This window comes from Microcebus murinus, chromosome 6 (assembly GCF_040939455.1).
Source record: "Microcebus murinus isolate Inina chromosome 6, M.murinus_Inina_mat1.0, whole genome shotgun sequence".
Taxonomy (NCBI): domain Eukaryota; kingdom Metazoa; phylum Chordata; class Mammalia; order Primates; family Cheirogaleidae; genus Microcebus; species Microcebus murinus.
Window position 1 is genome coordinate 59,051,878 of NC_134109.1, and position 17,401 is coordinate 59,069,278.

General features: G+C 33.6%; 1 protein-coding gene across 9 annotated transcripts in view; it reads left to right on the plus strand.

The window, feature by feature from the left end:
* Nucleotides 1-17,401, plus strand: part of RALGAPA1 (Ral GTPase activating protein catalytic subunit alpha 1) — a 225,162-nt gene that overhangs the window by 135,240 nt on the left and 72,521 nt on the right. For all 9 annotated transcript variants that reach the window (XR_012919733.1, XM_012736523.3, XM_012736520.3 and 6 more), the window contains 2 exons: nt 6,775-7,636; nt 9,899-9,970. Coding sequence is in view for 8 of the 9 variants with exons in the window: in XM_012736523.3 (XP_012591977.1) it covers nt 6,775-7,636; nt 9,899-9,970 (934 nt within the window). In the remaining variant the exon portion in view is untranslated. The remainder of the gene's footprint in view (nt 1-6,774; nt 7,637-9,898; nt 9,971-17,401) is intronic.

The window sequence follows — 17,401 nt, forward strand, 5'->3', positions numbered from 1 at the left end:
CATAGGATTGTTTTGAGTACTAAATAAAATAACATATGTAAAGCCTTTTGTTGCACAGACCTTAATACATAGTAAACTCAGGAACATTTTTTTAAGGCATAATGTTTCTGCATTCAGAGAGTTTACTCTCTGACATAAGAGAAAGATACAAGCAAGTAACATTATAACATAATGTAAGAATAGACGTATATAGAAGATAAGGAAGTATCCCAGAGTAACCCAGCAATTACTGAAGGGTTTTAAGGAGAGATATATGATAAAATTAGTATTAGAAGCACTTTTGACAATAGTATTTTATAGGAGTTGTCAAATTATGACCCATGGCTGCCAGCTGTTTTTATTAATAGTTCCATTGGGGTATGTCCATGTTGTATCATTATGGCTGCTTTTGTGTAACAACAGCAGTGTTGAGGAGTAGTAAATATCATATGGCCCACAAAACCAAAAATATATATTATCTGGCCCTTTATAGAAAAAAGTTTGCTGATTCCTTGCATATTAGATGGATTTGAGCAGTTAACCCAAAAGCAGAGAGACCAATCCTGAGGCTGTTGCAATAAGCCAAGCAAGAGTTGCTGAAGTCTTAAACTAAACTTTTTAGTTACTGAAGAATGGTGGTAGGAATGAAAAGGAAAAATGGAGTTGAGAAATATTTAGGAAGTAAAGTCAAAAGGCTTTTGTTATGAGTAAAGGAAGGAATCTAAAGTAGGTTTCTCACTGGTTAGATTCTGATTTGGGATAGGTTAGATTTTTCTGCAAACTAGAGTAAAAATATTAAAGTACAGATTTGAGACAGAAAATGAGTAGGGTGGTTGGAAATATTTTTTGTTAGGAATATATATTTACACATGTGAGTTCTGAGAAGAAAAAGTTGGAAAGGAAGGAAGACTGAGAGAGTAATTACTCAGAAACCAAGAGAGGAGAAAGCTTTTTAAAAGGCTGGCCAACAGTGTTAAATGATAGAGAGATTAAATACATAGGGACTGACAAATATGTCTGCTTTAGTTTCAGCAGAGAAGTAGCAGGCAGAAGCAGATGTCTGTGGGTTGAGAAACAAGCAGAAAATAAGGGAGTAGAGCCATTCCATGGGCAGTACTCTTTTTTTTTTTTTTTTTTTTTTTTTGAGACAGAGTCTCACTTTGTTGCCCAGGCTAGAGTGAGTGCCATGGCATCAGCCTAGCTCACAGCAACCTCAATCTCCTGGGCTCAAGTGATCCTCCTGCCTCAGCATCCCAAGTAGCTGGGACTACAGGCATGCGCCACCATGCCCGGCTAATTTTTTTGTATATATATATTTTTTAGTTGGTCAATTAATTTCTTTCTATTTTTAGTAGAGACGGGGTCTTGCTCAGGGTGGTTTCGAACTCCTGACCTCGAGCAATCCGCCCGCCTCGGCCTCCCAGAGTGCTAGGATTACAGGCGTGAGCCACCACGCCCGGCCAATGGGCAGTACTCTTTAAAGAAGCTTGGCTGTGTAAAATAAAAGAAAGAAAAAAAAATCAATAAAACGGTAGGTAAGCCAAAGGAGGATTCAAAGTTAAGGAAGTTTTAAGGATGAAGAGAATTTAACTTAAGGGGAAGGGGAAAATGCAAGTAATTACATAATTAAGAGATTTGGCATAAGTTATTGAGGGCCCAAAAGAAAACAAAAACCACAAAGTTTTGTTTGCATAATTCAATAATTAGTAAGATGAGTGTGGCAGAAATACAAGGGAACTATGGATTTCAGGATATTGGTTTAGCCATGGACCCTAGGTTTGGTAAGGATTGAACTGCTGCCAGGAAGTAACTAATAAATTGGGAGAAAATATAGTGATCTGAGAGTCAGAAGATAGATGTGGTTGGTAATAAGAAGTTAAAGCAGTGGTTCTCAGCCTTGGGTGGACATTAGAATACTGATACTCTGGTCCTGTCCATAGAGATTTCAATATATTAATTCAGGATTACTGGGATTTTTAAAAGCTCTGCATGTGACTAATATGCAGCCATGATTGAGAAACACTGAAAGTATCAGTGTATTAAGACAGTGGTTTTTAGAACAATTTTTTAGGTGGCAGAACCTCTTCCAGTAAATTTTCAAGGAAGCCTAATTTGTAAAACTTTAAAGTAGAGCTGCACCAGGATAGAGGCCTGGGATCCTACAGACTTCTTTCCTGTCTGTTTCCAAGGGCCTTCTCTCCAAAGACTTTACAAATCACAATTGTGAAGTCACTACACACTAAGAGGTTATGGTCAAGGAGTAGACTATTGAGGAAGAGTTTGATTTTTAAAGGTAAAATGGTTATAAATAAATAAAACATCTAGGATGTGACCATGATAATGGATTGATGACATACAATGAAGTAAAGATATGATATTAGAGGTCAAGAAAGTGGGGCTGGGGTTCTAGGTTGACCATAAGGTACAAATAGTTTGTCTGTAACACAAATACATAAGTGAAATAGGAATATAAGATTTAAATTGTCGCTCAGATATAAAAGAGGTATAGTAAGTATAATGTGGCAAAAAATTTAGATAATTCATATAGGCAACTTAAAATTATGTTTAGATTTGGCATAGTAAAATAGAGTGCTTATTTTATTTAACACATTGCATGAAATTGTTGCTCTTTGCGTGTGTGAGGTATAAAATGATAAAGTTTTGATTCAAGATAATGTAGTATTTTTTGAACAGAGCAATATGTAGAGTTTACTTATGTAAAAAAAAAAAGTTTTAATTTTGTATTTCGTGCAAAATTTACTGTACCAGTATCCAACAGTCACTGTAAAAAAAGCAAAGGAAAAGATGTAAATAGATAAATAGATGTAAATAGATAATTGATATCAAATGCTGTGTAATGCTATTCTCTAAATGTGTTAAGCTACTACCTTTGGACTTCCTCAAAGATATTAAGAACCAGATAAATGCAGAACCTTTTAGGAATAGCCATGAGCTAACAGCATGTGATTCTTTGGTGTGTAGTGACTATGTGCTATGGGAGTTTTTTTTTTTTAATGTCTTGAAAATGACTGATCATTGTGCCCTTGTCTAAGGCATGCTTCATCATCTTCAAGTACTTTTTTGGCCAAAGAATTCTAAACATAGAGTGCCCATAATAAGCTCAGTATTGGACTGAAAAAGTCTGATTTGAGAACTATTGGCAGGAGTAGTTGTAATTATTAAATTTACTAAAGAATAAAGCAAGGTAGTGAAGTTGGCTTTTAGTCAAATGGCAGTAGTCTTATTAGCAAAAAGTCATCATTTGCAGGATCAGAGTAAAAGGAGGCTCCAAAGGATTCATTCTGTCCTAATTACAGTTTCATATATACATATTATGCAAAGCTAATATTTAAAGCATTTGCCAAAATTAACTTTCTCTGCATGTTCTATTACAGTACAGTGAATTGCAGCAGCTTTTTATGTCTTGCTGCTTTTGTATGCCATAATAATCTGTAATTATGGGTTTGCTGCAAATGCTGTAGGGTTTGTTTAATCTGACAGTCTGAAAAGACAACCCTGAATAGACTTATTTAAATGATTGCTAGTTACACAAAGCCTGAGAAGCATCGATATCTTCATTTTGCATTTTCTCACAAGGCTAGTTATTTTAGAATTTCATTTTGATTTTCTAAATTAAAGAATTTCATGTCTTTATATTTTTTGCAGATAAGTAGAAGAGAGATATGTATATATCTATAGTTTATAGCTCACAAGTAAGTCTAAATAAATCTAATTGCCCAGTTAACAATTTGAAACATTTGTATCCTTTTATATATAGACATATACTCCGAATTTAAAGAAGCAAGCTAAGAAGTTTTTACCTACATCTGAAATCTTAATTTATTCTTCACATTTTCAATGTTAATTATGGCAGATTTGTGATCAAACTCATTTAAACTGTATTTCTACTGTGTCTTCCTTTGGGAAGAGGATGTATGGGAGGCACTGGTGCCAGGGCTTGGATTTTTATGTTTTAGAGAAAGAGCTGGCTCATTCTTGGAGTTTGTCTATAAGCAAGTTTGAAAAAGGAACTCGTAAGACTTGTTACTTATAATACTGTCAAAATTAAATGATTTATATTGTCTGTTATATCCAGCTTTGTATATAAGAGTTTTTAATTCACTTTTACAAATAAGTATATTTATTCTTCCAGAAAAAATGGGATTAAAGGAGTTTCATATGATTTTTCATTGATCACAGAGCAAGCCAAACTCAGAGATTCCTGTCTTTTTTGTGATTGTTTCTCTTTAATAATATTTTTCTCCTTCTTCAGAAGATAAAGTTTTATGTTCTGCAGAGAACATTAACCACTTAGACTAAGTCACCTATTTAAGTATATCATTAAAAAGGAAGAAAAGGAGAGTAAAGAGCAGAAAAATTTTTTCCTACATCAGAAATTTAAAAATCATTGTAATTTTTTTCATTACCATTTAAAATGTGATTTAAACTTATTTAGATGAGCATTTTCAATTGATCTTTGTCTTTTATTTAGTAATTTATGCAAAGTAATACTTGCAATTTTTTGAAGTTCTTATATACAGAAAAAAAATTTTGAAATCATTCTTTTCGTATGCCAAAAAGAAAAAGGCAATTTAACAAAAAGAGCTGGGAAGTAAAAGACCAGCCCTGATGTGAACAATCTTCCTGTATCAGGCAAATCACTTCACTTTGTGAGCCCATTTATCCTTGTGTGCAAAATGAGGAATACTAACTAGATTATCCCCTTGTAATGTGAACATTTATTATGCTCAGAAGTTATAATTAGAGAAGGGAAAGCAGACAGTAGATTCTAGCTACCTCTCTGTTTCTCATTATCCAGTGACACATATCTTTTTACTTTGCTTACTTACATTCTTGAAATGGAGGATTAAGGTTAATGATTTAGTGTTATTTCCTAGTATGAAATGGCTAGTTTTCAGAACTAGCCATAAACATGATTTAAAAACATGTCAATATACTTGGAACTTTTTAAGTAAACAAAGAAACATTTATATTTACATGTATGTGGTTATAACTTGATTGATAACAGGTTAAAATTTTGATACTCAGTAACATTTTAAAATCAACCAAAACCCAAAGACAACTGTTCTTTTTAGAATTAGAGAAGATGTTTTTGGTATTAACAGCATAATAGCTAATTGGTTGCTTATTCTCTTCCTGTACCCAGTGATACTGTTTCTGAATCTGGAGGACAGTAGCCTTGAAAATACAACGCTGTTCTTCTTTCTTGCTTCTTTTTAAATAGTCATAACAGCAGTGCACAAACTCATCTTTTTTTTTTTAAGTTAGGTTTATTGAGGTGTAGCTTTTATAAAATTATCCTTTTTGTATGAATTTTGCTATGTTGATTACGTTGGTGGTTATGCAATTGTATACCATTACCAAAATTCATCAAACTAAACATTTACGATCGAGAAGTTATTAATATAAATCAAGGTATTCTTAAATCTGTATTTATTCTTACAAATCCATATTTATTCTGGCATCTAGGCTCTAGTGTTCCCAACTGATTAACTTTCAGAGAATATAAATAATACTCAGAAAAGATTAATTGTGTAATTAATTACACTGTGCAATTATATCTAAAATAGACAAGAACGCTGTAACTACACATTCTCTCTCCCTCCCTCTCCTTGCCTCCCTCTTCCTCTCTCCCCCCTGTCACGCCCCACACACACACACACACACACCAACATCCTCTTCTAACATGAATGACTAATGCTTCTTTACCAATGACAACACTCCTCCTACCTCTTAGATGAAAAGTATCAAGATAACCCATCAACCACTGGTACCCACTTCTCAATCCAGAGCCGGCTTTCACAGCAACCCTCCTTAAAATCATACTGGCAGTCTTTAACTAGTTGGCTTTGACAAGTTATTGGCCTCTTTTCTCCTTCTCCCTTTTACTCTCTCTTTCTGTTTGCTCTGTCTTCCTTCTCCGTTTTCCTCCCTCTTCAGATTCTGACGTTAGGCATCTTGCCTTTCCAGGCTTCTTAAACTACTATATTCTGTTTTTCTCTTTTGACTGTTTCCTACGATTTTTTTTAAGTTACTCATATGAATATTCTTTTTACCTGTTTGCTTTCCTTAACGTGCTTAAGGAAGGATAAAAAAAATGCTTCCTGCATACAACTCATTGCTAGACTAGACCACATTGACCCTGAAGAATACTTCAGAAAAATATAATACATAAGCTGCCCCATCAAATATTTATGCCTTTAAAATATAATTTCCTTGGTGTATACAGGTAATGGCCAAACTGACTTGCTGTTTAAACTGATTGATTCCTAATGTTAAGTTGAAATATCACTTTTCTTTTCTGAAATACTTTTATATCATTAGTAAAAGCCAAAATTAAATGACATTTTTAAGCATGCTGCACACTATGTCTCTGAATCTGGAATCTGTTTACAAGATAAGAAACTTATCATTGGATAGATTTCATTGGCATTTTAATCTGTGTGTTCAGGGATTTCATGTGATTGATTTATACTACTTTTGATCCTTCAAAATTGATCTACATTTAAAGGCTTTGGTTGAAATTATGGATCCATTAACAAAAATTTCAAAAAGGGCTTCTAAAGTAAGACTTAATCAAATAACAGTTTTCTTTTCTTTTTTGCCCTCATTCCTATAATAGAGAATCTAAATTGGGAATATTAATACTTACTCAAATGTTTGATTATAATTTTAACAATGTGATGAAATCTTTATTTGTTGTCTAATGTTTCATTGTTTATGACTTCCTAGGAAGCAGCAGTATTCCCACTTCTTTGTATTTTCTATTTTCAGTGAAAACTCAAATGCAACAAGGATTAATCTCTATAGCAGCCCGCACTGTTATTACACATCTGGTAAATCACTTGGGCCATTATCCAATGAGCGGTGGTCCTGCTATGCTAACAAGTCAGGTGTGTGAAAACCATGACAATCATTACAGTGAAAGTACTGAACTTTCTCCTGAACTCTTTGAGAGTCCAAATATCCAGTTCTTTGTGTTAAACAATACAACCTTAGTGTCCTGTATCCAGATCAGATCAGAAGAGAATATGCCTGGAGGAGGTTTATCTGCTGGCCTTGCATCAGCCAATTCAAATGTCAGAATCATAGTACGTGATCTCTCTGGAAAATATTCATGGGATTCTGCCATACTGTATGGACCACCTCCTGTAAGTGGCTTATCAGAGCCTATATCTTTCATACTTTCATGGTCTCACCAAGAAAAGCTAGAAGAGCCTCCTACATCTAATGAATGCTTAGAAGATATAACAGCAAAGGATGGACTTTCCCTCCAGTTTAAAAGATTTAGAGAAACTGTACCAACCTGGGATACAATAAGAGATGAAGAAGATGTTCTTGATGAGCTCTTGCAGTATTTGGGTGTTACTAGTCCTGAATGCTTACAGAGAACTGGAATCTCACTTAATATTCCTGCTCCACAACCTGTATGCATTTCTGAAAAACAAGAAAATGATGTTATTAATGCTATCCTTAAGCAACATACAGAAGAAAAAGAATTTGTTGAGAAACACTTTAATGACTTAAACATGAAAGCTGTGGAACAAGATGAACCAACACCTCAAAAACCTCAGTCAGCATTTTATTATTGCAGATTGCTTCTTAGTATATTGGGAATGAATTCCTGGGACAAACGGTAAGCATAAAGGAGAAACGTGGTTTTTTTTCTTTTTTTTAATGTTATTCTTACTCATCTTCTGATCAAGCATTTTAGTTTTGTTCTTCTCCTCACTACATTTCTTTTTTCTTTTTTGAGATAGGATCTCACTCTGTTGCCTAGGCTGGAGTCACTGGCACAGTTACAGCTCACTGCAGCCTCCAACTCCTGAGCTCCACTGATCCTCCTGCCTCAGCCTCCCAAGTAGCTGGGACTATAGGCATGGAGTACCATACCTGACTAATCTTTCTTATTTTTTGTAAGGATGGGGTCTCACTATGTTGCTGAGGCTGGTCTTCAACTCCTGGCCTCAGGCAATACTCCTGCCTTGGCCTCCCAAAATGCTGGTATTATAGGCGTGAGCCACCATGGCTGGCCATCTCACTAAATTTTATCTTGTCTACCAATTAGTTCTTTGACTAGCAGGCAGATTCCTTCCTCCCCTCCCCTCCCCTCCCCTGCCCTTTCCAGCCCTCCCCTCCTTCTTCCTAGTTATATTGGGATTTAGAGGAATAAAAAAATGATCCAGTAGATTATTCACATTTCTGTAATGACTACTAGAACTGTCTGACTTAGAAATTATAGCTTATGTGATTGAAAAAAAATTTATTTTTTCCACCTTCATGTAAGCGTAACAGTTTTAGACCAGCCACAATATGATCATTTCTGGTTTGAGGCAGGGAAATTAACTCAAAATTCAGGATTAAGTAAAAAAAAGAATCTGGATTTTTTTTTACTATTTTGTTGTCTTATGCATATTATAAAACTTTATTAAAAACTTTATACAGTAAACACACAGAGTATTCAAGTAAAGTAGGAGTTAAATGAAAACAGTAATAGACTTAAATCAGAAGACCTAGATTAGAGTCACTTCACCTTTGAACTTCAGGCTACAGTCTATACATTGAAAGTAATTCTCACCTCACATAGTGGGAAGAAGTAAATTAGATAATGTACATAAAACACTAAAATTACACACAAATGTAAAGCATTAATGTATATTTAGTTTTTAATTTCTGTGATATGAAAAGCTGTTGGAAAGTGAAAGAGTGTTATTTAGGCCAGGCGTGGCGGCTCACACCTGTAATCCTAGCACTCTGGTAGGCCGAGACGGGAGTATCACTTGAGCTCAGGAGCTCCAGCCTGAGCAAGAGCAAGACCCCGTCTCTACTAAAAATAGAAAAAAAAGTTAGCTGGGCATGGTGGTGCATGCCTGTAGTCCCAGCTACCCGGGAGGCTAAGAAAGGATTCCTTGAGCCCAGGAGTTTGAGGTTGCTGTGAGCTGGGCTGATGCCACGGCACTCTAGCACAGACAGGAGAGTGAGACTCTGTCTCAAAAAAAAAAAAAAAAGGTTATTTAATGTATTGTTTCTGTTGAATTTATTTCTAATAGGAGGGGGAGCTGGAAGATATCACTGGATAAATAAATTTTAAAGTAATTCAGATGCATGTGAAGCACTGAAATGAACTTCTACTTGCTTGCTTAGTGTTTATAATCTTATTGATTTAAACCCTTCCATTATAAGGGAGTATCCTCTGCCTCATGGGACTGCCATGTTATATCAGGAACACAGTTTGCTATAATGTATGTCCAAATACAGGTGATTGCCACTCAGTTATCATATAAATGCATTCTTTCTTTTGTTATAGAACGGTATATATGTTGTCTCTTGGGGAAAATGAAGTTGGGAATCTATAGTTTTATCATAGCAAGCATTTATTTCATGAAAATAATGTGTACATATTTAGCACCCACAGAGCAGATTTGGTAAAATTTATACATTGCTTTCTAGTATAAAAAATACATATAATGTAAAACAAGAAAGAAAGTGAATTCCATCTGGATTATACTTGCTTACTTGGTAATGATTTAGATTTTGTGAATATTTTATTCCTCATGAGGTATAGCTTTCTCACATGTTTTTATGAAACTCTTGATAAGGAACTTGCAAGTACTTTTATCCATTTTTCTGGATATGAGTTTGGGAAGCCCACAGCATCTGCAAGGAAAGATTGAAGTGACCGATAGATATGATCCCTAGCACAAAGATATAAGGGCCTGGTAGAAATAATGACACATATTCTTTACATCTTTTTTTAGGGTCTGTTCTCCTTTGTGTTAGAAGTATGAAAAGGCGAGAAAAGTTTAAAAGTTGCATGAGTAGAGTGGAAAGTATGTCCGGAACTGTCATGTCATTCACTGCAAAGGTGATGAAAATGTTTATAAATCTCTCTATTTAGGAGGAGCTTTCATCTCCTGAAGAAAAATGAAAAGCTACTTAGAGAACTTAGGAACTTGGATTCAAGGCAGTGGTAAGTGGTTGGAAGACTTTCACATATCTAGCAGCTTGCCGCTATTTCTCTGTTTAGAATAATATTTTTAATAATGTTCTAAGTAGTGAATAACACTACTATTTAGTTATAACTTTCTGAGCAGAATCTGTTCCATTTATCAAAATGAAATACCAATAATAAAATTTTTTAGAAAAATTTAAGACTGCATTAAAATGTTTGGTATCTTTGGACTACTTATACCTTTGTTATACATTTCATAATCACCTTTTGAATTGCAGGAAATTAATGAACCTGTAAAATATCCTTTGGTTTTTCCTATACTTAGACAACATTAGTCACATCTCTCGTTAATTAAATTCAGTGATTCTGATGGCTTGAGAAACTAGTTTGAAACAAGCTACCCACTATAACATTATTATTCTATAGGACTGCAAAGTAAGTATGATGATTCAGGCCTTTCTCACATCTAGCAACTCTGCATCTTCCTCTCGTCTTTAAAAAATTTTTACTGAGCTATCTTGTCTTTGTTTACCTACAGTTTTACAAAAGTCATTTTTTTCCCTACATGTACTTCTGCTTTCTACCTTCTCTGCCTATTTTAGGATCTTCTTCAAAAAATTACCTCCTCTTACCTAGTATTTCTTCTTATTCCTCTTTCCGTAAACATGTTTGTTATTTACCTTTAAACAAAACAAAGCATAAAACAAAACTTTCCTTAGTTACTATTCTTTCAAGCTATAGTCCCATTATTCCTCTTGTGCCTTTTACTACTAAATTTATGGAGAAATATAATCTTTACTCACTACCTATATGATTCCTAACTGGTTTTCATTGTTGTTTGTAGCTTTTTTCAGAATGACCTTTTTAAAAGTAATTTTTAATTTACTTGGTCATTATAGAAAATATAAAACAAAAATAATTCATATATTTATAACACTTGTTAACATTTGTTTATTTTCATTATTTCTTTTTGGATGGACATGCTTTTTTATATAAAACTGGAATCATAGGATATACGCTAAGTTTTTAAAATTTTTATATTGTGGCATTTCATCAGACATTTAGATATTGCTCCAAAAATAAATAACCATAAATGTGCCAAGTTCTGTGGTTGTTGGATGTTTAAGTTATTTTTAATTTCTTGCCATAGCATAGATTCCTAGAAATAGAACTATTAGGCCAAAGCATAAAAGCATATTTCAGGCTATTTATATTGCAAAATTGTTTTCAATTAAGTAATGATTTGTAGTCCCACCAGCATCACATAAGAACAGCTGTATAATTTCAACCTTGCCAGCATAAGATATTAATCACCTTTTCTTAATCTTTATAGCTTGAGAACCAGATCATGGTTATTTCTTTTTTTTTTTTTTTTTTTTTTTTTGAGACAGAGTCTCGCTTTGTTGCCCAGGCTAAAGTGAGTGCCGTGGCGTCAGCCTAGCTCACAGCAACCTCAGACTCCTGGGCTCGAGTGATCCTGCTGCCTCAGCCTCCCGAGTAGCTGGGACTACAGGCATGCGCCACCGTGCCCGGCTAATTTTTTATATATATATCAGTTGGCCAATTAATTTCTTTCTATTTATAGTAGAGACGGGGTCTCGCTCTTGCTCAGGCTGGTTTTGAACTCCTGACCTTGAGCAATCCGCCCGCCTCGGCCTCCCAAGAGCTAGGATTACAGGCGTGAGCCACAGCGCCTGGCCGAGATCATGGTTATTTCTTTAACTTACTAGGGAAGTTAATATTTTTCAAATATTTATCTGAAATTTTAATCTGTTTCAAATTCTCATGGTGTCCTTGTTCTATTTTTCTGCTTAGGAATTTTTCTTAATTGTAAGAAGTCTCTCAATATATTTATATGTGTGGTAAGGATTAAATTTTATATTAATACTACTTGTGGGAATTTTCCCAGTTGTATTTAGCTTTCAGTTTTCAACAACTTGAGATCTTTTAGCATACAGGTTTTTCATTTTTATGTAGTGATATCTCTCAGTATTTTTCTCTGGATTTCCTCAATTGTTTGTTGTGCTTATAGAGTTCTATCCTGAAATCAGTTAAGCATTCTACTATAAATCTTTATTTGGTTGAGGTGGTAATTATTTTACATTTAATTCTTTATTTCTTCTGGAATACATTTAAATTTATAGAATGATAACTAGAACTAGTTTGAATATTGGATAATAGTCAATTTCTATAATTTATTGACTAAACCATACTTTTTCCATTGATTTGATGTTTCCATTATCAAATGTTAAGCTGTCTGCTTTAAAGCTATTTATTTCTATTGATTTGTTTTATCATTTTTGTGCAAATGTTACATTGTTTCATTATAGCTTTATATCTTAATATCTGATAGGCCCAGTTTTCTGCCTGACCCTACCCACCACATTATTCTTTTCTTTGGTATTCTCACTTATTTATTCTTCCAGATATATGTCAGAATTATATGTTCTTGCTATTTTAGGAAAAAGAAAACCCATTGGTATTTTGACTGGATTTTCAATGTAACTCTTATGTGGAAAGAATAGACCCCATTATAATCATCATTCTTCCCATTCATAATTATAGTATCTTTTTCATTTGTTTATTTTTTTTTAAGAGGCACAGTCTTACTGTATTGCAATAGGCTGGAGTGCAGTATTACAACAATAGCTCACTGTAATCTCAAACTCCTTGGCTTAAATGATCCTCCTGCCTCAGCCTCCCAAGTAGCGAGGACTATAGGTTTGCACTACTACCTACTCCCAGCTATTTTTTTTAATTTTTTGTAAAGACAGGTCTTGCTGTGTTGTCCAAGTTGGTCTTGAAACCCTGGCCTCAGGCAATCCTCCTGCCTTAGCCTCCCAACGCTGAGATTGCAGGAATGAGCCACCATGCCCAGCATGTTTTTCATTTATTCTGAGACCCAGACATTATTAGTATGTCCTATGCATACTATTCCTAGGCATATTATAATATTGTTTTGTTGCTATTCTAAATAGGATTGTCCCCCCATTATATCTTCTGGGTTTTTCTATTTTTAATATTTATCTTGTATCCTAACACTTTAGTGAATTCTCTTATTGATTTTCAACACTTATTGTCTCTTTCTTAGATTTGTTGATATATAGTCATTATCTGCAGATAATCACCTTTCTCTTGGTTATGCTTGCTTTTGCTTATATCTTGCTGCATTGACCAGAACTTGCAGGATAGTGTTAAATAGAATAGTAACAGTAGTAACAGTTGATAACAGTAACAGTTGTCTTCCCTGATTTTAATGGAAACAACTCTTCTCTTTCATCATTAAGAAATATATCATTTATTGGTTTAAAATGGATAAATTTTACCATGCTGAGAAAATAGGCTGTTTTCCAGTTTTTATAAGGAAAGGATATTAAATATTATCAAAATTATTTTCAGCATCTATTCAGATTTTTGTATAGTTTTGATTTCTTAACTAATTGGCATTTATCATATTTTAATATCACTAGATTGCTAATATTAAATAATCTTTGCATTTGGGGGATAAGCCATGCCTGGTCTTTTGACTTTCTACTGTGTTAGATTTACTAGAATTTCTTTTTGAGTTAGGGTATAGTCCACCTATTAGCAGGTTCTGTAGTTATTTTTTCCTGTTTCTGTTATGTTTTTAGAATTAAGGTTATATGCAGCCCCATAAAATGAGTATTATCGGTTGCTTGAAATTTTGGGAAAAATAGTTTGATTGTTAATTTTCTTTCAGTTTGTTTTATTCTTATTTGTAGTGTCATGTTTCCTTTTAGCTTTTGAGTAATTGTCATTGCTTTTGGTTTTTATTTTACAAAAATCCTTTTCATTGAGGTTTTCAAATAGAGTCATAGAAGTTGGGAGTAAAGAGATTCATGTATGGTGTCATAATTCTCTGTTACGTTCCCTTTCTCATTTTAGTTTTGTGGGTTTTTAAAATTTTTCTTGATACAGATAATCTATTATACTAAGCCTTTTCAAACAGTTACTGATTATATTCTATTATGCTCTGTTTCTAACTCATTAATTTCTGTTTTGTTATTTCCTTTTTATAAGCTTTATTTCCTTTTTCTTATGCCTAGAATTGAATTCTTTTTGTCTTAGTTTTATTCTTTATTATTTAACAATGAAATAATCTTAGGCTGCATATTTTTTTTCCTCAGAGTATAATTCCTAGTCATCCTTTAAGTCTCAGCTTAAACATCACTTTTTCTGGAAAGCCTTTCCCTAAACTACCTACCCTTTACCTTCCTTTCCAGACTGTGTTTGGATTTCCTTCCATGTGCCTTTCCAGAATTCTGTAACACTTCCTTGTCATTGCATTTATTATAAGTACTATTATTGTTTAGCTACTCCATTACTTCTTTCCAAGCCAGAAGAACTCTCTCTGAGGGTTCTCAATTCTGACTCTTCCCCCAAATAATTTATGTTTGATACTAAATGGTCAAGTCCTTTGGGGCAGGAATCATATCTCTTTTGATGTTTTGCTCACTCCAGACCTACTAGCTTCTACGTCTACTTTTCAACTGAAACTGTTTTTCTGAAGATTAGTATTATGACCATCAAGTCTAAACTTACTTGAGTTCTCACCAGCTTCATTTTAATTTATCTAATTAATTAAACTTAATTTAAATTTAATCCAATAAACATGTTTTAAAATTAGACCAGTTTTAAGTTTACAAAAAAATTAATTGGAAAGTACAGAGTTTGCACAGAACCCCGCTCCCCCTACACATAGTTTCCCTATTATTTATATCTTGTATTAGTGTAGTATATTTGTTAAAATTGGTGAACCAATATTGATACATTATTATTCACTAAAGTCTATAGTTTACATTGGGGCTCACTCTTTGTGTTGTACATTCAGTAGGTTTTGATAAATGTGTAATGACATGTATGTATCATTAATAGTATCATACAGAATAGTTTCACTGCCCTAAAAATCCTGTATATAAAATCTCCTAAAAATTTAATACTATTATCTATTTTCTCTGTAAAATATTCTTCTCCCCCAACTTCTAGACACTAAAATTACCTAGTTCAACTCCTAATTCTCTAATTATTCCAAGTCTGTCTTTACTGGGTCATCTGCTTCCTACTCTGATAGCATGGGTATCCCCTCATTGTTCTCTTCTCAGCCCCATTCTTTTTTGTCCTCCGACTCTTATCTCTCAGTTTTCACTCATGAATTTGCAACTGCCTGTTACAAATTTTTACCAGTTTCCTTACTATCATTTCCAGGTCACCATTTCTTTCCCAAATCAGATCTGCCTCCTACTTTTCCCATTTATGTTTAGAAGAACCATTTCAGAGTGACCCATATTTGACCATTTCCTTTCCCTTGCCCTTAGGTTTTCATAATCAGGTCAGTTCTTCCTTATTATTATATCTCACCTCTGTCTCTTCGTGCTTTTCCTGCTCCCAGCTCCTTGATTCGTGTCTTTATTACTTCTTTCCAAGACAGTTACAACACCTAAGTACTCGGTATGACTGTTCCCCATTTAGACAATCCTTACCACCAAAATCATCTTTCTAAAGTAAAAATTTATTGTGAACAAGAACATTCCTTAATGAGTACTTAATGCCTGACCAGACTTTTTAGTCTAGAACTCAGGCCATACCAGCCATCTTGATTACTCAGAGTTTCTTTAATTTACCTTATGCTTTTCTATTTCTTGGCTCTTGCTAAACTACCTGCATTCTCATTCATACCTTGAATATAAGGGGAACATCTTCTTGAGGCACCATAGTTTTGGGGGTATTTTGATGCACAACATCAGATGAATGCATGACAATTTTTTTTTGCTTTTTTTGAAGAATTAATTTTAAAGAAAACATATTATTAGTTTTTTTCTTAATACAATGGGCTCAAATAAAAATTTATTCTAATTTCATGACAATAAGACCACTTTTGAGCTTCTTTCTGAAGCCAGGAAACCTGTAAACAAACCTGATTATTTGTCTGGAAGACTAAAGAGGAAGAAAAATGAAAAATTACTTTGTTTACAGAGTTATCTCACTAGACTATCTAATAGATCCTTTATTTTTCTTGACTAGACTAATTGATTTCTGTTCCTCATGGTTGAACCACCAGATTTTTAAATTTCAAATCTCAAAAGATATGTATTATTATTTTATTGCAAAGTATATACAGGGATTCAGAAGTACCTTTAACTTGACAGATATCACTGTGTATTTTCCAGTAATAACTTAAGAATATTTTGCCAGTACCGTACATACACTTATTTGTAGTTGCAAGTTCACTAACTTTAATTATTTGTTTTAATAGATTTGTCTCATTATTTACTTTTGTGGTACGTATTAATCTAATGGCAATATAACAAACATTTTAGCAGCTGTAGTTAGTAGAAAAATAAGAAGGAATGATGAAAGATTAAAATTTGGCATAAAAGGCAGCTGAACTCTGCTTCTCTTATTTATGTTCTGTCTTTTTCCTATATGGTACATAAAATTCTCTCAGCTATTAGAGTTATGTAGGGTTAGGTGAACATTTCTATCCAACTTTTCCCAATTTTGTAAATTGTGATTTATAATTTCTGATTGGTAACCCTTGACCTAGAAAAGTGAGAATACTGAAAAATTACCTTTCTTCTAGGATTAGAATTTACACATAATAGATTATGGTTTCAATTTAAATTTTTAATAGTTTTACTGAGACATAATTCACATAAAATAAAATTCACTCATTTAAGGTGTATTTTTAATATATTCACAAGGTTACACAACTGTCACTACAGTCTAAGATTATTTTAGTCACTTTAAAAGGAAACCCAGTATTCATTACCTGTTACTCCTCATTCTTCCCAAACACTACTCCCTACCCCCAGCCCTACACAACACGAATCTACATCCTGTCTCTGTAGATTTGCCTATTATAGACATTTTATATAAATAGAATCAAACAATGTGTGGTCTTTTGTGGAGGCTTCTTTCATTTAGCATAATGATTTCAGAGTTTGTTCATGTTGCAGCATGTCTTTACTTCATTTCTTTTATTACCAAATAATATTCTATTATATGGATATACTACATTTTGTTTATGCATTCATCAGTTGATGGGCATTTGGGTTGGTTTCACTCTTTGGCTATTATGTATAATGCTGCTATGAACATTCATGTACAATTTTTTGTGTGGACAAGTTTTCAGTTCCCTGAGCATATACCTAGGATTGGAATTGCTGGATGATGTGATAACTCTCTGTTTAACATTTGGAGGAACTGCCCAACTGTTTTATACAGCAGCTGCACCATTTTACATTCCCGCCAACAATGTATAAGTGTACCAAATTCTCCATATCCTAGCCTACACTTATTATTGTTGTTGGTCTTTTTTATTATATTCATCTTGGTGGATGTGAAGTGATATGTCATTGTGATTTTGATTTTCATTTCCTAATAACATGATGTTGAGCATTTTTCAGTGCTGATTAGCCATTTGTTTAT